The sequence below is a fragment of the Cervus elaphus genome, chromosome 32 (assembly GCF_910594005.1).
Source record: "Cervus elaphus chromosome 32, mCerEla1.1, whole genome shotgun sequence".
NCBI lineage: Eukaryota > Metazoa > Chordata > Mammalia > Artiodactyla > Cervidae > Cervus > Cervus elaphus.
Genome location: NC_057846.1, coordinates 28,938,155 through 28,959,046, shown reverse-complemented (window position 1 = coordinate 28,959,046; position 20,892 = coordinate 28,938,155). Strand labels below are relative to the sequence as shown.

Below are 20,892 nucleotides of genomic sequence, written 5' to 3'. Positions count from 1 at the left end.
ATATCCATTTTCACAGATAATCCAAAAAAGAAAAATACAAGAGACTGTTTCAAAAGAGTGGTCCTTTTTTTGCTTATGTTTTGTTTACATTCATTTTATAGACCTCTCTTGATAATAACATCCTTTTTATCACCCAATAGACCCATAAGTATTAACAACAACAAAAAATGATCTGTACTAGGAAAATGAATTAAAGAGAGGTTAAATGGCTTTCCTTATTTGCAAAGTTAAAGTAGGGCAGAAAAACTATCTTCCTAGTGCATTTCTTCCTCCAGTTACAGATGCAAAATATTTAGTGATATGAAATGTGTGATTTTACTTTCTAACACAGAATAATGTGACTTTTAAGCTTCATGCTATATTAGTTGTATTTTGTTGTGGTGGTTCTTGTACTTTAGATTACATTTATAACAACATGAGAATAGTAATGTTCCTTGATGGTGATTTTTTTCTGAAAGATAAAAAGGAAAAAAGCCCATATATACTTTACTTTTCATATCTCTCTAATATGACAGAACTCCCAAAACATTTGCATTGTAGATTTACATATTCAGTGTATCTCATATCAAAAGCTATTCAGTTGGATTTTAAAAATGAAGAATCTAACAAGTAACTTTTCATTTTTTTTTTTTTTTTTAATTTTTTTATTAGTTGGAGGCTAATTACTTCACAACATTTCAGTGGGTTTTGTCATACATTGATATGAATCAGCCATAGATTTACACTTATTCCCCATCCCGATCCCCCCTCCCACCTCCCTCTCCACCCGAGAGGGTAACTTTTCATTTTGAACTTACTACTTTAGTAACCAAAAAAATTCCATGAGAGTAATTCTACTAAGCATTCCAGGTTTTCTTTCATTGATGAATAGAAGAATTTATAAGTCTAGAAATGGACAGTCAAGAAAATATTAATTACTAAAATGTACTTAGAAGCTGAGTCATAGGACCTTTTAAGTCAACCTCTGCTGTACGCTTGAAAGAAACAGGCGTACTATGCTGTGATATATTTAACCTCTCAACATTTTGAAAGCACAGTGAATATGAGAAGCTCTCTCATCAGTCATAGTATCAGTTTTGTTCAAAACCCAGAAGGTGTTTCTACAAGCACAGTTTGTCCCCAGTAGCTGGCCCACTAGTGTCTGGGCTTTAGGCTGGTTTTCTAGTCTCCTCAGAAGTTTCCAGGCCTGCCTGCACTGTTCTCACTGCCTGACCTTCCAGGGAGGAGCACGTATGATGAACTGTTTCAGCATATTCTGCTTAGAATTTCCTTAGAATTGATTGGAGCTTTTTGTTTTGGTTGTTCTGTGTTGTTACTTGTTCTCTCCCGTACCTCCCCTGTTTACAATACCTGAACTACCGATCTTATTGTCACTGTGAATTCAGGCAAAGCTCATAAGGAGAGGTGTGTCTCCACTGTACTAGCGGGGCTGACGCTTTTTGTAAAGAGTTTGAATAAGACCAATCATACCTACCTAGCCTGGGGAAATCTACCACAGTGGCATTCTTTGCCATCTGGATGTAGGTAATCCCTATTTATATCTCTTATCTCAGGCAAGTCCAGAAGGACTTGGCCGAGCTATTGTCTGATCTATATCACGGCTGCTGTTTAGTGTCACAGCCTTGTAAGGACCAGTGCTTCCTCAGAGAAGTTTATCTAGTTTGATGTAGAAGAAGAAGACCTCAAAGAAAGGACTGGGAATATGTAACTGTGCCTCAAAGAAAGGACTAGGGATATGTAACTATCAAGAAATAGAGAAATCTTTTATTGGACTGTCAGAGTGCTAAGTACCTCGGGATTTCCACTTGTTTTGCACCAACAGTGGTGATCCAGACACTCCCATTTGCCAACAGAAGCCTGCCCACCTGCTGCCTGCTCTCACACTGTTTTTACTAAAGACTTAAGTAATTGGTTCCAAAGATCATAGTATCATACAGTAGGAAGGTCATAGAATGCCTCTGAATACTTCCATTATACTTAACACTAAATAAGAGAGTATATTTTGTCTTAACAGTTCAAAAAAATCTCTTCCTAGATGTTCGTCTTCTCACAAAGAAACTGAGAAAGAAAGAATAAAGATTACTTCCTTTTAGTATTCTGGGTGCCTAAGCACACAAAGGAGACTCAGGACTATGGTGTCGTTACTGCATTCCTAGGAACTTGTATATTTTAAAGTAGCATCTTCTTTATTTAGAGTTATGTGGTTAAAAAAAAAAAAATAGACTGACTATCATATATGAAAAATGGCTCCCTCACTGTATGTAGGCTTTGATCAGGAAAGCAGTTGCTCTTCTACTGGCAGATCTTAAATAGCCAAGATTAAAGACACAAGTTTATTTAAGAGCAATGAGGAAACTCATTTGACTTCTTGAAGTCCTGCCAAAGGAAATACAAAATTTTTCTCCTACATTCTGACTCATGTTGATAATAAATCATCATGTTTTCTTTTTTTTGCTGTTACAGTACTTCTGTTGCAGAGTGAGAATCATATGCTAGACAGTTGAGAGATTATCACTTAAATATTTTCTTAAATTTCATGTGTCTGCTGTCCTTGTACTGGAGGATAGTAAACAAGGTACAGAAAAAAGCTGAAAGGATTCACACGGGTAGTTTTTTTCTGACGTATACACGAAGGGAAAGAAAATGAACAGAAATAAAGTTTACATTTCGTATTGGTGAGTCCAGCTGCATGAAAAGATTGGACGGAAAGAATTCACGTGATAGTAAAAGATAATCACAATAGTGTTTGCTCTAGCTATTGACAAGCTCTTGGTTCATTATTTTAAAATGAAAGAAGGGACCAAAAGTGCTTTTGTGGATTTGATGTTAAGCTGAAAGTGGCATTTGGATAACACCAGACAATATACAATCTTAGTTTTTATTTGCCATTTTCTTGGTGTCATAAAATGTTATTTTTTAGTCAGTCATGTCCGACTCTTTTGCAGCCCCATGGCCTATAGCCCACCAGGCTCCTCTGTCCATGGGATTTCCCAGGCAAGAATACTGGAGTGGGTTGCCATTTTCTTCTCCAGGGGATCTTCCCAACCCAGGGATCAAGTCCTTGTCTCCTGGATTGGCAGGCAGATTCTTTACCACGGAGCCACCAGGTGTCATAAATGCTTCTTTTTAAAATAAGTTACAATTTTTCAGTTATCAAAATTCAAACTCACATCTCTCTGGGATTGGTGTGAGCACACGTTTTTTGGGTTTTTTTTTTCCCCTTGTAAGGAACTTATGCCAAAGCAAATGAAGACCAGTATATATTTTATCAGTGAGTAGGGGAAAGTAACACTTTGGGCTTCCCTGGTGGCTCAGATGGTAAAGAATCTACCTGCAGAGCAGGAAACCTGGGTTCGATCTCTGCCTTGAGACAATTCCCTGGAGAAGGGAATGGCTACCCACTCCAGTATTTTTGCCTGGAGAATTCCATGGACAGAGCCTGGGGTTGCGAAGAGTTGGGTATGACTGAACAACTAACACTTTTCAGGGAAAAATAACTAGTTTGAATCCTATTATTAATGTCTTCACAAGAGTGACTTCCTGCCTTTGTATATTACCTGATTTTGTACTGTGCTTATGTTAGTATCTTTAGTTTTGCTCCAAAGTCCATTTAACTAAAAGTCAGCTTCTGTCGCTGAGTAGGGAAGATCCACTGAAGAAGGTCATGGTAACCCACTCCAGTATTCTTACCTGGAGAATTCCATGGACAGAGGAACATGGTGGACTACAGTCCATGGGATCACAAAGAGTCAGACACAACTGAAGTGACTTAGCACGTATGCACACATTTTACGAAAGTTAATCAAACACATTGGTTTTTCCTATCTTGCTTCTGCCCCAAGGCTTATAAAGTTAATATTGGTTTGTTAGAAACTTAAATAAGAAGTTTTAAAAGAAAGTTTCACTGACAGGAGAACCCAGATTTTATGCCTAGTCCTAAGTATTTTACATGCATTACCTATTAATAATTCATTTCTCACATTTTGTTTTTTCATTATACAGTTGAACAATTTGAAGTTTAGAGTAATTTTCAAGGTCACCCTTGAGGCAGATCCAGGATAAAGATACCAATTCAGACATTTTAATTGAAACATAACAACAGTGTTGGTCTATACTGGTCATTAATATTTTCAGAACATTATGTTTATAAAAGGACTCCTTAATGATCACTCACTACCAACACAGTTCTAAAATAATATTGAAAAAGCAGACCAATATGACTGATACCATCTTCCCAAGAAGTCAGGAACGATGTGGATGGACCTAAAGACTATCATACACAGTGAAGTAAGAAAAAGAACAGATACCGTATATTAATGCATATATGTGGAATCCAAAAAAAATTGGTGAAGTCGATCTTATTTCCTAAGCAGAAATAGAGACATAGATATAGAGAACAAATATATGGAGATGAAGAGGAGAAAGGGGGTGGATGAAGTGGTAGATTGGGATTGACACATATATACTGTTAATCTTCTGGAGAAGGAAATGGTGACCGGCTCCAGTATTCTTGCCTGGGAAATCCCGCGGACAGAGGAGCCCAGCCCATGGGATTGCAAAGAGTTGGTCATGACTGAGTACACACGCACGCCTGTATACCTACAGCCGATCCACTTTACAGTGGATACTAACACATTGTAAAGCAATTATACTCGGATAAAAATAAAAATTCTACATTATAAAAAGGGAAGAGTTACATGGAACGAGGTTTCTTTCCTCCTTGACATTTACTGTATTTAGCTTAATTTCCATTTTCTTTTCTGATACTCTTGTGTAAGAGAACTATTATATTTAAGTTACTAATTTTTATTGTCAAGTATGTTACTAAAATTAAGCATATTATTCAGATATATTATTTATATCATTATGCTATGCAAACTTCAAATAAGATATAGTAATGCCTTTTCTGATAACTTTTAAGACCCTTTCTTTTTGGTTCATATGCTCTATGAAGTAAGTGTTAAATTGACTGGACAAGAAAAAATGTTTATATTAATGGTTTGTCAAAATAGATCTCCATGGGAAAAAAGATATATATCCTATATCAAAAAGCATGCAGATTTTCTCCATTGCACTTGTAAGTGAAGTGAAGTGAAGTGAAGTCGCTCAATCCTGTCCTACTCTTTGCGACCCCATGGACTGTAGCCTACAAGGCTCCTCTGTCCATGGAATTTTCCGGGCAAGAATACTGGAGTGGGTTGCCATTTCCAAGTTAAATAAATATTTAGGATTAAATTTCCATGAGTTGCTGACATTTCCTTGGTCAGAGTTAATAAAAATCACAGGTGGAAAGAATATAAATGAACATCATGCTTGCTAAAGCTGTAAAGGAATTACTCAGTGTCCCTTCTTCCAAAGTATTTTCAAAGCACATGCATCAGTTAAATACATATATTAAAGACTAGCTTAAAATGGTGAGCTTAGCTAGATTTTAACTGTGTTAAGCACTGCTTTAGGTAACCCTGTAAATGAAACATACCCTCCAAGGTCAGCACTTAAGACCTCTAGAGTACTTGCTTGTTCTTTTATTTGTGTGTTTGCTTTTCTGACTTGTATATGCGCCAGTAATGTCTCTTGCACTTTGGTAGACAAAATGTGTTCTCACAGTTTGAATGTGTAAGCATTTTTTTGGTTTTGTTCGTTTCATTTTGTTTGCTGTTTTGTTACACTTGATATCCCCATTGCCTAAATCAGTGCATAGTGTCTGCACTGTGGTTCTAATCCAGGCAAACTTCCTTGCAGTTGTCACATACATCTGGGCATCTTATTTTGTGTTGTTATAGTCAGATATTTCAGTCAGTCACATAAATGTTGATTTTTAATTACCTTAATGGTCAACATTTAACTGTGATCACCAGTAAAAACTTTTATAAAACTTTACACTAGGTTTTCTTCCTGTCTTTTGGTAAGTTATTATATGATGGAAAAGGCATGGACCTTGGAGGTCAAACCCAAGTTGCTCTCCAAATTTCACCAGTTACTAGTTGTGTGATCTTAATTTAGTTAATTTCTCTAAATCTCATTTTCCTCGTTTGGAAGATAGAATGATAATATCTATTTTATATAGTTATTAAGAAGATACGATGGGATAATGTATATGAAGCATCCTGTCAAACGTCCAGCAAATAACTAAGTGTCAGTAGTATAGTGAATATGAGATCAGGATCTGAAATCACACAGACCTAATTTCAAATCTCGGATTTTACACACAGCAGATGTGAAAACCTAAGCAGATTTTCACCTCTGTTTAGTCTCAGTTACCTTATTGATTAAGCGGCTGTAATAAAAATACCTTTGTTATGACTGTTAGAATTAATGAGATATTGCATGTAGAACTTGTGTTAAACACAAAATGAGTGCTTAATAAATGGTAGTTGTTATTAGTACTTGGTATCGTTGTATTTGGTATTATCTATGCTGCTATAGTTATTAGAATAATAAAACCTTCATTTCTGTGATATGAAAGTCTTAGTTTCTAGTCAGACTTAAGGTAATATCAAACACATTGCTTATAGTATTTGTATTGCTACACTGTTGTCAATATAGTAATATTTAATAAAATAGAAAATATGTGATAGTATTCCTCAGAAGCTATAATGTAAATAAACCACACATGGCTATTTTTTAGTTGGTTTGCTTGAAGCTGTTGTTTAAAAATTTATCCAAATACACCTTTGAATGAGGCAGCTGCACTATGAATGATTGAGAAATTAGAGATGGAAACAAAGGTAGCTTAGACTGAAGTACCAAGAGCAGTCTCTACGTGAAAATACCAAGACAGAATTGATAACAATACACACAAGACTCTGCATGCTTCAAAAAGATCATAGGACTCAGTTAATCCAGTTCCTAGTTTTATGGAAGAGGGGATATTGAATATCTGAGAGATTGGGTGACATGCCCAGGGTTAAGGACAAGAAGGAATAATGTCCTGACTTCTAGTTAAATACTCTTTCCATTAAAGCCAAACTACTGTGGGAATCAGGTTTTCAGAAGCGAAATAATCCTGCATGGAGATTTTTGTCAAATTTCTATAATTGATTGGTATCAACTAATACAGTTCTTACCAGGTATAGGAAGCTATGTCTTTCTCAATAGGATGAAACAATTTTAATAATTATGTTTTGAAAAAATCAGTTTAAAATAAATGAGTTTATAAAGCTATCTCCTTAATTTAAAAACTTTGATAGTGTAGAAAAGAGTCATATTAACTGTTGATTGGTCATTTTTCATTTAAAGGATGTAGAGTCATTAATCTTAGTTCCTCTAATCTGTGCCTTACACTATATTAAGTACATTTTACGGAGGCTCTGGAAGAATCATTACAGTTTGTGTATGTTTTTATGGTAAACCTTTTAACAAATTATACTAAGTTTACTTCTGATAGTAGGTTGCTTTCTACAGTTGACAGTGACATCAGCCACCAGCGCTTCATCTTCTACTTCTAGTTAACTAATAATTATTTTATTCAAAAGGAACTAATTATTTTGTTCCAAAACCATAAATAGGAGCTTAATTCATAGCTTTATCCATTGTTAATCTTCAAGGTATAGAATTATACAAAGAAAAAGCTGCCAAAACCCTGCTTTTCCCCAGATTGTAATTTTTGCTTCTCTGTCTTGTTTTATAGAGCTACATTCATGGGAGCAGCCAGGTCCAATTCGTGGCAGAGTCACACATTATTCTGGTACTAAGTATCCTTTAAAATACTGATGGGTTGATAAGAACAAAGCAGAGCTGCATGCTATCAAACTGATTTTTTTCCTAACAAATAATCAAGACTTTTGAGACATTAAATTTGACACTTTACCATGTGACTAATTTTCCAATTCCTATGCTATTTTCTCTTACCATGTAATTTTTAAAATTCTAAATCATTAATAGGTTATAATTTTCTCTTTTTTTTAACTTACTATTGAATTTTGAAGTATAGCTTTTGATTATCTCTGGATAGAGTTTTTTGTGATGTCTGTATGGTTTTCCCCTTTAGAATCTTAATGGGGAAGGAAAAAAAGTGTTATATAAAAAGCAGGATAAAGAAATTATCTTAGTTCCCTTAAATGTTATAGTAAGTGAGAGAGGAAGATTTAGGATAAATTAGACATCTTTTTGGAACATGGAAGACTAAATGTTATGAATCAGATAATATAGTACAATTTGTGGTTTAGAGGTAGAAGGGTAAAGACAGCAGAATAGCAAAGAGGTACGATACATTTTTCAAAAAACAAATTACATATTACTAGAATGAAGTAAGGTTAATTTTGGGGTAAACAGCTGTACTTTGGGGGAACACTGACATTTGTGTGAGTCCTGTGGAAACATTTGTATGTTAAGTTTATAATGTTGAATGTACTGAGTCATTGTCAGGATCTAAAGTGTACCTTATAGTGTCATTTATAAAATTTGATTACTCTGCTGGTTACCAAGATTCATCTTCAGATAAAGCAGTCTAGACCCTGTTTTCTAGTATCTGATATAACCATAACTATTTAAACCTTTAAGCATTCTTAGAACTCTCCTAGAGCAAAACCTCATTTTATAACTAGGAAAACTAAAACCCACAAAATTGAATTGCCTTGCCTTAGTTTGGAGAAAGAACTGTATTTTTTCCTAGACATGCATACCTATGGTACAGGTTAACTTACAGACTAGGCATAGTAAGAGAAGATCCGAACTGTCAGCATCACTACTCTTGTGCTTTGGGGCCACTATTAAGTAAACAGTGACCCCATGACAGCTGATCTGGTAACAGGATGGCTGCTGAGTGACGACGGAACAAGTAGTGAACACAGTGTGGGCACTCTGGACAGAGGGACATCCGGATGGAACAGGGCAGAAAGATGTGAGATTTCATCATGCTGCTAGAATGGCATTTGAATCTTACTTTAAAACTTACGAATTATTTCTGAACTTTTCCATTTAATGTTTTTGGACTGTGGGTAACTGAAACCATAGAAAGTGAACCTGCAGGAAAGGGGAAATATGTATTGCAGGTAACTTTTTGGTTCTGTAGTTTTTCCTTTTTCTTTTCTATCTGTTTTCAACCCATGATGTAGCATTTTAGCAATATACTTCTTTCAAAGCAGCTATTAAAACATCAGAAATACCTAGCAAAAGGAATGAAAAGGTGTGTTGAGACCATCATTCCATTGTATGGCAGGAATTCCCCAAGGTTTCATTTCATGGCTCATTGACCTCAAGCCGAGATTTAGGACTCAAAGAAATTTTACAAACAGTATGAAGTCTTCCATGTAGATTTTTAACACTAAAATGTATTATCTTTCTGCTGCTAGTAACTATTTGTTGCTTTATCGCTGCTGTTCTTTTTATTTGCCTGTATCTATGAAAAGAGAAAATGTCTTAGAATGGTGGGCTCATTAAAATCATCAATGAAAGTTTAGAAGAAGCCATTATATAATAATTTCTGATTTTACTTTTACTTGGCAGAATTTACTAATTTTTTAAAACTTACTTTATAATTTTTTTGTTTTGTAATTTGCGTGTATGTTTTTATGTGGTGGTTTAGTGGCTGAGTCATGTCCGACTCTTGCAACCCCATGGACTATAGCCCTCCAGGCTCCTCTGTCCATGGGATTCTCTAGGCAAGAATACTGGAGTGGGTTGAAAAAAATGCAAATTCCAGGTGGTAACTTCTTGTTTATCTTTGGAGAATATTTCTACCTTTTGGTTTTCTCTTCCTAATTTAGTAAGCCAGATCATTGGATGCAGTTGCTACAAACAAAATTTTACTTTAAAAAAATCTAAGAGCAAACAGATGGAGTCATTTGATGTCATAGGTTATAGAATGACATTTAGTAAAAATAAGATTTTTCTCCCTGTTAGTAGTATTTTATTTCAGTACCCTATTTAGGAGGAAAAAAAAATTCCTAAGTAGTCTTTGAGAGAAAGCTATTTTTAAAAATAATAAAAAATGTTATGACATTTTAATAAGGAATATATGAACTAAAGCTAATGTATAATTCTCTTTATTTTTCCAAGTAAAATATTTTTAAAATTTTTCATTCAGTTATGTTTTAACACCTGTTGTAAATATAAGATATTTGCTGTCTGCAACAAGGTAGGCTGATAGGAAAATAATTTTAATTAGTATGAGGCATCAAGAGGCAACTTGACACATGGAAAAGTTGAATTGACTTTTTAGCCAGGTTTTTATACAGTAAAAAAGGAGTTCTCCCCAGGTGGAGAATAAGTGAGTGAGAATATTCCAGTGGAAGGTGTATGAAAGAGTATTCACAGACTGTGCAGGGCAGACTGATGAAAGGTTAGTTGGCTGGATAGTAAATATCTTTCCATACCTTGCTAAGAAATTTGAATCAGATCTAAATTCATGAGGACATGTTCTGTGTGCTAGTGGAAACCAGACACACGAGTTCTCGGATTGGCTTTACTGTCAAGTATACAAATTCTGACCTGTCCCTTAATTCTGCACATCCTCTAAATTCTGGGATGTCAAGATGACATGAGATAAATATCAATTAGAAGTAAAGGTTCTGATATAAAAGGCAAAGGTTATACTAGCAGTAACAACTGTTTCTAAATATTTAAAAATACATGTGTTCTCATAAAGATCATATTTGCTTTTCCTATGAGAAAAACATTTGTTTTCCATCTATTATGAGAGTATAGTTTTACTCTGACTTATTTTCAATCTATAATAGACAGCAAATGTTTCTTTTAATGTGTTATATATCCAAGGAGAAACATACTACAGAAAAAAAATTAATGATGGATACAAGTTGAAGATATTTTAGATAAAGTCTTCTATAATGGGCTGACTTTTTCCCAACATTTGTTCACATTTATCTTTAAACTGACAATCCTGGGTCTCTTCTTAGGAGCCACAATAAACCTAACATCATTTGTGATTGAGAATGGATTATAATGTAATGCAAATGTATGTGCTACCAGTTCACTAGGATATTCATTTTCTGTGGATTTTGTTATTTACACAAACAGCAGCTCCTGTTTTATGTAGGATCATGTCAATATTTTGACTTAATTTTAACAGTAAGAAAATGATTGACAGGATAAACAGGGGACTGGAGAGTGTGTAGTAGCTGAAGTGTATAATGTTATGATATTAATCAGTACAGATGTGCAAAGTTATACATGAAGTGGAAAAAAGGTGTGTGTCTGTGTGTTTGTGTCTATGCAGGCATAGTCATTAATCTCAGGACAATAGAAAGTCTCAGGAACATAACATTTAGCTGGTATATATTTATATCTCTTAATCTCTACATGTTGAGATTCTTTAATAAGGCTTAGTCAAATGGTTACACCCATCAGTTTAATGACAGAAAAGCATCTGTTATTCCAGAATTTGACACAGAATCTCTCAGAGATTTGTAGGTGCTTTCATTAATCAGTCAGCCTTCCACCCAATAAAGGAAGACCTACACATTAACTCTGACAGATGTTAGAGTCAAAGCTTCTTCCTGTGTTTATAAATCAGTACATAATCTAAAAATGTTTACATTACAAATGTGATTTTTTTTTGCCCAAATGATAAGTATTTTGCAGGCTCTCTTTTACCAAAAATTATTTTCATTGACAGAATAGAACTAGACCTAAATAATTCTCAATACTCAAAGTTTTTAAGCTCAAAAGTATTTTTAGATAAAAAAAGAGGGTTGGCCAGTTTAAGGCCATTTAGTGTAATTCACATATCTCAGTTACAGTCATCAAGTTTAAAGTAGGTTCACAGCTCTTTCCTTGTTAATGACTAGAAAACTGACTTTTGCAGGAAGCATTCTAAGTAAAAAACTCACACTTCGTTCCTGACCCTGCTGCTCTCTAATAAAATATTTAACATTCAGCTTGTACATAACACCTATATCTAGTAATCTCTTTGCTTTAAAGTTCCTACTTTGAGATCATGTGCACAAGGATTTTTGCGTTTCTTTATTTTCACATAAGAGCAAAGCTAACTTCCTCGCAGACATAACAGTTTAGAGTATCTCTGGCACTGTCTCAGATCCTCTATAGCAGGGGTTGGCAAACTAGGACCAGCAAGGTTCAATTCTAGCCTGACTGTCTTTTTATAAATAAGTTTCATTGGAACACAGCCACACCTATTCATTTGTGTATTGTCTGTGATTACTTTGCACTACAGTAGCAGAATTGAGTAGTAACAATACACCACACAGCGTGCATAGCCCCAAATGTTTACATTCTGGGCCTTCACAGAAAAAGTTTGCAAACTACTAGTATGTAGAGTATAAATAATAGAAAACAAAACCCCACAACCTTATTACCCCAAGATAGTTGCTTTTAACTTTTTATTATCTTTCTTTCCCTGAATTTCTCTTAATATTTGTAAAGAGATGCAATTATATCATTATGTGCATTTTCACTTGATATAAAATTTTATGCTTAGCATAAAGATATACATTGTTAAACAGATTTAACTATTTTGTTCCTTTGCTGTTCCCTCATCATTTTTTCTAACCCTGTTATCATCCTGCTTCAATTCTTCTATGTTCTTTTGGTTTGCACCTTTTACTCACTAGCTTTGTGGCTTTGCACAGGTTACTTGGATCTCTCTGATGGCTTCAGTTTCCTTATGTGTAAACTGAGGATTACAATCATGCATATCAAAGCCTAGTTGGTACTGGGTAAGATAGTGAACAAAATAAAGTCCCTACCCTTTGGGCAAAACATTGTAGTGACAAGAGAGAGACAGTAAATAAATAAAAAAAGATACAAGTTCTAAATTTCTTGTAAAAAATAACGTTAATAGAGAAAAATAAAGCAGGATAAGAGGTACAGTGTTCAAAGGAGGCTTCTCCACTGTCATCTGATCAGAAACCCAAGGGAAGTGAGGGAGTGAGTTACATGGACATTGAGAGGAATAGCATTCAGATAGAGAAATAGCAAGTGCAAAGATCCTGAGGCAGAGGGTTCTTGTTGAAAAAATACCAAGGACATGAGTAAGAGCCAACAAGGGCAGAGCAGTATAGGAAGTGGGTCAGGGTACAAATGAGGTGCCACCTGGAGGTCATTTTGAGGTTTTTAGATTATTAACTTTCCATCTCACTCTGAGTAAAGAGTTCTCTGAGGAAAAGAATGGCATTACCTGCCTTATGTTAAAGACGTTAGAAAGTCCATTCTGCCCAAAGCAATCTACAGATTTAGGGCCATTCTTTTCAAACTACTAGTGCCATTTTTCACAAAACTAGAATAATTAAAATTTGCATGGAACTGCAAAAGACCCTATTTAGCCAAAGCAGTCATGAGAAAGAAGAACAAAGCTGTAGGTATCATACACCCTGATTTCAAACTATATTAAAAAGCTATGTGGCTTCCTTGGTGGTCCAGTGGTTAAGAATTTCCCTTGCAGGGCAGGGGGGGACACCAGCTCAGTCCCTGGTCTGGGAAGATGCCACACGGCGACTGAGCCCGTGTGCCACAGCTACTGAGCCTGCAGTGTGCAGACCGTGAGCCGCAGACGGGGAGCCCGCGTGCCGTAGCCGCTGAAGCCTGCACGGCCAGAGCGCACGCTCCACGCTCCGCAGCAGGGGAGGCCCACGCTCCGCAGCTGGAGTAGCCCCCCTCTCCACAACCAGAGAAGGGCCCACACGGCGACAAAGACCCAGCGCAGCCCAAGATAAATAGATGCTAAGGGTGGTTTAAGAAAAAAAAACACTATGGTAATAAAGACAGTATAGAGTCAGCACAAAAATGGACACACAGATCAACAGAATAGACTGAAGAGCCCAAATAATAAACCCATGCTCTTGTGGTCGATGAAGCTACAAAAAATAAAGAATATGTGGTGGGAAAAATACAGCCCCTTCAATAAATGGTATTGGGAAAACTAGACAGCTACGTGCAGAAGAATGAAACTGGACCACTTCCTCACACCATATACAAAATAAACTCAAAATGAGTTAAAGACTTAAAGGTAAGACCCGAAACCATAAAATTCCTCAGAGAAGACATAGGCAGGATGCTCTTCGACATGGGTCTTGGCAATAACTTTTTGGCTCTGTCTCCTTAGGCAAGGCAAACAAAAGCAAATATAAACAAGTGAGACTACATCAAACTAAGAAGCTTTTTATACATTGGAAAAAAGCCATCAACAAAATGAAAAGGTAGCTTACTGAATGGGAGAAGATATTTGCAGGTTATATATCCAATAAGCAGTTAATATCCAAATGCATAACTCATACAACTCAATATCAAGAAACAAAACAGTTTAGAAATAGAGGACTTGAGTGGACTAAACTCTTTTCTAAGGAAGACATAATTCCAACAGTCATGTGGAAAGATGATCTAAATCACTAATCATCAAGGAACTGCAAATAAAATCCAAGAAAGATACCACCTTACACCTGTCAGAATGGCTGTCATCAAGAAGACAGCAAATAAACCTTGATGAGGATTGGAGGAATCTAATTTGGTACAGCCACTATGGAAAAAAGTATGAAAGTTTCTAAAAATAAATAAATAAAAAATAGAACCAGCATATGATTCAGTAATTTTCTGAATATTTACTGGAAGAAAATGAAAACTAATTCAGCAGGATATATACACCTCTCTGTTCAGCATTATTTACAGTAGCCAAAATATGGACACAACCACAATGTCCATCAGTGGATGAACGGTTGAAGAAGACACGATGTACAGACACACATAAACACTCAGCCATTAAAAGAAAACTCCTGACATTTGCAACAACATGGATGAATCTAAAAGGTATCATGCTAAGTGAAATAAGTTAGAGAAAGACAGGTACTTTATGATCTCACTTGTATGTGGAATCTAAAAAACAAATGAACAAACAACAAACCGGAAACAGATTCATAGATACAGAAAACGGGGTGGTTGCAAAGGGCAGCTGGTTGAGGGCTTGAGCCAAATAGGAGATGAGGAGGTTCAAACTTACAGTTTTAAAGTAGTCGTGGGGATGTAATATACAACATAAGGAATACGGTTGATAATACTTAATAACTTTGTATGGGGCATATGGTTACTAGACTTCTGGTGCTTATTAGTTCCTAATGTATTTAAATGTTCACACACTTAATATTGTATACCTAAAACTAACAGAGTATTTCTAAGACTTAGGGGTAGGAATTAGTTTCATAAGTAAGCAACAGTAACCAAAGCTCATGAAGGAAAAGAATATCAATTTTGACCATACTGAAATGACAACCTTCTGCATAAGTAAACAATTTAAAAGTAGAAGAATCTGTATGTAACACTTCAAAACATTCATATCCAGAAAAAACTGAAGCATCTTCTAAGTTAATAAGAAAATATACTTATGGGAAAATGGGCAAAAAAAAAAAAGCACAATACAAAAAATTAAGCAAAAAGAGGAATTAACATATCAAAAGATAAACCCTGACTCACTAGTGAGACAGATCCCTACTCAACAATTTGATAAAATCAATAGTTCAGCAAAACTGTGTTAGTGCAGTGTAAAAAAATGGTAATTCTTAACACCACTTGTTTTACAGAATATGATCATATCTAGTAAAATTGAAACTACACATATCAGCCTCTCAGAAACTCTACCTCTAGGTGTAGACCCTAGAAAAAACATTTCACATGTATATATAAGAAGATATTCTTTGTAGGAGTATTTGTAATAGCAAACACTTGGAAAGAAATGCCTATGAGTAAGATAAGCAATAACAATCGGTATACTCTGATGAAAATCTTACAGCTTTGTAATAACACTGTTTGAATTTGTGTGAAGTATAAAAGCAATCAAATGAGAAACACATTGGTCACGTAGTTTTCAAATCTACAGAGGGACAAAGTGACAAAGCAATTTTTGACAAAGTGAAAGTCGCTCAGTCATGTCTTACCCTTTGCAAACCCATGGACTATACAGTCCATGGAATTCTTAGGCCAAAATACTGGAGTGGGTAACCTTTCCCTTCTCCAGGGGAACTTTCCATTCCAGGGATCGAACCCAAGTCTCCCACATTGCAAGTGGATTCTTTACCAGCTGAGCCACAAGGGAAGCCCAAGAAGACTGGAGTGGGTAGCCTTATCCCTTCTCCAGCGGATCTTCCTGACGTAGGAATAGAACTGGGGTCTCCTGCATTACAGGCAGATTCTTTACCAACTGCGCTATCAGGGAAGCCCTACAGAGGAACAGTAGTGAAAAAATATATATCCATATATATATGTGTGTGTTACGAAGATATTAACAGGGATGTGTTACGAAGATATTAACAGGGATATGTTACACTTGAGTGACCGTAGTTAATATCCAATAAAATGTAATTTGCTTAATAACTTCTCCCTAAGTGAATATTTATGTCTCTGTGTGCTAATAACACTTATATACAATGTACACATGGGTATTTACGTATCCAGTTTTATCCTGAGAATGTTTTAATATACAGTGTTCATGTAGCTAAAATTTTAAAGCATTTAGTTTCTAAACTTTATTTTCCCCAGAAATAAAAAATAGTGCTATTTCCCCCGACATTGTATTTTGGAAGGAATTTTGGAAGCTACTCAGTAGATGGCATCATAAAATAAATATTTGTTTTGTTTGTAATATCTATATAAAATACTTTTAAAATGTGATTTATATTTTGAATATTTATAGAAAATGTTTTTGAGATAAATTAATCCAGAAGTCTGTGTGAGTTGTCAGTAGCTCAAGTCTATACACTTAAGTGGATAGATTAGAATTATACATGAATATAAAAGGATGTTGCCAGAAAAAAATGGGAGCGGAATCCTAACTGAATTCGGTTTTAAGGATCTGCATCAGTCCCATCAGTCTGCTCCAAAGAACTAAGTTAAGCAGTAAATTTCCTGTGTCTCAGCAGTTTCAGTGAAACAACCTTTTAATTTTTCTATCAGTTTATTACTGGTAACATCCCCATCACTACACAGTTGAAACACAAAGAACTTGTAATTGTCTGAATTTCAGAAGTTTTCAAACTGTTATCATGAATTTCCTAAAAGCTTAGTGGTATGTATATATGTGTCGGGTGGGCCCCCCTGGTGGCCCAGTGGTGAAGAACCCACCTGCCAACGCAGGAGAGGCCTGGGTTGGGAAGATGCCCTGGAGAAGGAAATGGCAACCCACTCCAGTACTCTTGCCTGGTGGACTACAGTTCCTAGGGTTGCAAAGAGGCACATATGACTTTGAAACTAAACAACAACAGAACCATTTTTGTCAGCCAAGGGGATGGTATTTGGTAACTTTCTCTCTTGTACGTATTAGTCATCCACCAAGGCTGGTTGGTTGGTTCCATGCTGAGTATATTCCCAGTTTTCTGTGATTGCCCAGTGAAATGTCATTCTGAGTGTAACTAGTGTATGTATATCTTTATGTATAAGGTGAAATATCATTATTGGTTTTGAGAGTATATAATTCATATGCACTATGAAAGTCCTGGAATTTAAGAGCATTTAGAATTAGACCTTAAAAATCTCACAAAGGAAAGTTTGAGGTTATATAGTCTAAAAATCAAGGCATATTTATTTAAATACATGATAAGCTATAATTTTATATCAGGAGAGTAAGTTGCATTCACCTCTGTGTGCGTGTGTAATTCCATCATTCTGGTACAGAACACATGGTGTCCAGGTCCAGAACAATTAATAGATTTTATTTGCATCTATTTCTAATGTTTCCTTGACAACTACTATAGATGCGGCTATCACCATGGGGATGGTTCTTCTAAATGAAGCGGCAACATCCAAGGGAGATGTTGGAAAAAGACGGAGTAAGTCTCTGTGTTGGTATCGTTGTAAGTTTGTTTTAGTCAGGCTTCATTTAAATCAAATGGGAAACAGATAAAAGTCCTTTGTAAACGAACTTCTGAAGAAAGGTTCTGGTTTGAAGACAGCTGCGGTGTTTCTTACTTTTTTCTCTTTCTTGGATGTGTGGTGTGTGCGCAAACATTTAAAAGTACATTTCTTCCAAAATGGGATTGGCGATTTTCTGTGGAATTGGGTATTTAAAAAAAGCTGTTATTCACCCTTGTTGGGGTGGTTTGATGTATCTCTGCTGAAGTTATGGTCTCTCTGGTCATGTCCACCGTACAGGAAGAGGGGGAAAGTTCTAGGGACAGAGTCTTCAGAGGTTTTATAGGCTAATGATATGTCCCCTATGCCACAGAGTCATCTATGCATTCAAGGACTGATTCAGACAGAGAAGTTTGTGCATAAGTGTACCCTGAAGTATTATAATGCCTTCCAACTACCTCCAAAACCTCTTTTGAGCTACATTTTGAAAGGGGGCATCTTGTGGTACCATCTTTTTCAGGGTTTTTGCCTTTTCCAGTGATATTCCAAGAAGAACAAGTCTACCAAGTTTCAGCTTTGTGTCTTAACAAGGTGACTGTTTTATCCTTTGACATAACTGTTCCCCTCAGGGAGTTCCAATAAGATTACACATTTTTATGAAGTGTTTATGGCAGGAAGAGGGAAAAATCTTCTGCCCTCAGGAGCACAGGTCAGAGAAGGTCAGACAGCCTTAAATTCAGCATTTCTTGCCACAGATCTTTCCATAATTGATACTAAGTCCCTATGTGAGTTTATGATTATGCCTTCACAAACCTATAATTAAGATTTTTATCAATATGCTTTGCATTTCTGAACCCTATTAAAATCCAGAATGTATATATGAGGAACATAGACATCTGGAGAAGACTCTTAATTTATTAAAAAGTTTAAAATAAAAATCCAGACTTACTTTCTTTATGGGAATTTTAGCTATGGTGACATGAATCTAAGTCAGTCATAGTGATTTCTAAATACAATACTTAGGGATCTTTAGTGTTGAAACATTTTGGATGTAATAAATCTTTTACCCTTGTTTCCCCGATGGCATTTACATACTGTTATAAAGAAACCACAGAAGCAATGAATGCATTACTTTGTTTAGTTAATCATTGTTCAGAATATCATTTTATGATTTATCATTTGCATCAAGATGTGATGTTCTTGGGACCAACAAGTAGTATTTATATAAGGACAAATTCTTACATGTTCATATATTTATCATACATCCTATCACATTAAAGTAGTAAGATAGTGTGTAATATACATATAACATCACTTCAGCCCCCACCCACTGCACTTTATTTGTGTGTGTGTGAGAGAGTGTGTACAAGCGAGTGCGTGGGGGAGAGAGAAGGAGTGGGGAATGGGAGATATATTTTGAAATTAGCCCTTCTGATTCCAGTGTGATTTTTATTTTGGATATAATGCAAGTGCTGTGATTACTGTTGCCCAGGTCAGAATGTGTCTGTGCCCTCATAGCACTTTGTCCTCACAAGTGTGTTATCTGGGACTGGCTGTGGTAAATGGTTTGTTGGGTCACCACTGACTCCTCCCCAAGTCCTCTTCCTTCCCTATGTGCCTGTACCTCAGTTCCGTTACTTTGCTCTACCACACAGAATCAAGGAAATAGCCTCTGTTTCACTTGATCACATTTTGAGACACATTTGCCACGGTGCATATCAAGTGTTCAGTTCAGTTCAGTCGCTCAGTCCTGTCCAACTCTTTGTGACCCCATGGACTGCAGCATGCCAGGCCTCCCTGTCCATCACCAACTCCTGGAGTTTACTCAGACTCATGTCCATCGAATCAGTGTTGCCATCCAACCATCTAATCCTCTGTCGTCCCCTTCTCCTCCTGCCTTCAATCCCTCCCAGCATCAAGGTCTTTTCCAACGAGTTGATTCTTTGCATCAGGTGGCCAAAGTATTGGAGTTTCAGCTTCAGCAGCAGTCCTTCCAATGAATATTCAGGACTGATTTCCTTTAGGATGGACTGGTTGGATCTCCTTGCAGTCCAAGGGATTCTCAAGAATCTTCTCCAACAGCACAGTTCAAAAGCATCAACTGTTCGGCACTCAGCTTTTCTTTACAGTCGAACTCTCACATCTATACATGACTACTGGAAAAACCATAGCCTTGAGTAGATGGACTTTTGCTGGCAAAGTAATGTCTCTGCTTCTTAATATGTTGTCTAGATTGGTCATAGCTTTTCTTCCAAGGAACAAGCATCTTTCAATTTCATGGCTGTAGTCACCATCATGGTTATCTGGGTCATGATCTTTTTGGTATAGTTGTTCTGTGTATTCTTGCCACTTGTTCTTAATATTTTCTGCTTCTGTTAGGTCCATACCATTTCTGTCCTTTATTTTGCCCATCTCTGCATGACATGTTCTGTTGGTATCTCATATTTTCTTGAAGAGATCTCTGGACTTTCCCATTCTATTGTTTTCCTCTATTTTTTCCACTGATCACTGAGGAAGGCTTTCTTACCTCTTCTTGCTATTCTTTGGAACACTGCATTCAGATGGGTATAGCTTTCCTTTTTTCCTTTGTCTTTAGCCTCTCTTCTTCTCTCAGCTATTTCTAAGGCCTCCTCAGACAACCATTTTGCCTTTTTGCATTTCTTTTTCTTGGGGGTGGTCTTGATCCCTGGCCTCCTGTACAATGTCACGAACCTCCGTCCATAGTTCTTCAGGAACTCTATCAGATCTAATCTCTTGACTCTATTTCTCACTTCCACTGTATAATCGTAAGGGATTTGATTTAGGTCATACCTGAATGGCCTAGTGGTTTTCCCTACTTTCTTCAATTTAAGTCTGAATTTGGCAATAAGGAGTTCATGATCGGAGCTACAGTCTGCTCCTGGTCTTGTTTTTGCTGACTGTACAGAGCTTCTCCATCTTTGGCTGCAAACTATATAATCAATCTGGTATTGACCATCTGGTGATGTCTATGTGTAGAGTCTCCTCTTGTGTTGTTGGAAGAGGATGTTTGCTATGACCAGTGCATTCCCTTGGCAAAATTCTGTTAGCATTTGACCCGCTTCGTTTTGTACTCCAAGGCCAAATTTGCCTGTTACCCCAGCTATCTCTTGACTTCCTAATTTT

At 36.3% G+C, this 20,892-nt stretch overlaps 1 protein-coding gene across 3 annotated transcripts in view; it reads left to right on the top strand.

Annotated features, from left to right (window-relative positions):
- The window catches only part of TUSC3 (tumor suppressor candidate 3), a 215,623-nt gene that overhangs the window by 174,518 nt on the left and 20,213 nt on the right, over positions 1-20,892 (top strand). For all 3 annotated transcript variants that reach the window (XM_043893513.1, XM_043893511.1, XM_043893512.1), the window contains 2 exons: positions 7,631-7,694; positions 17,652-17,726. In XM_043893513.1, the coding sequence (XP_043749448.1) occupies positions 7,631-7,694; positions 17,652-17,726 (139 nt within the window). The remainder of the gene's footprint in view (positions 1-7,630; positions 7,695-17,651; positions 17,727-20,892) is intronic.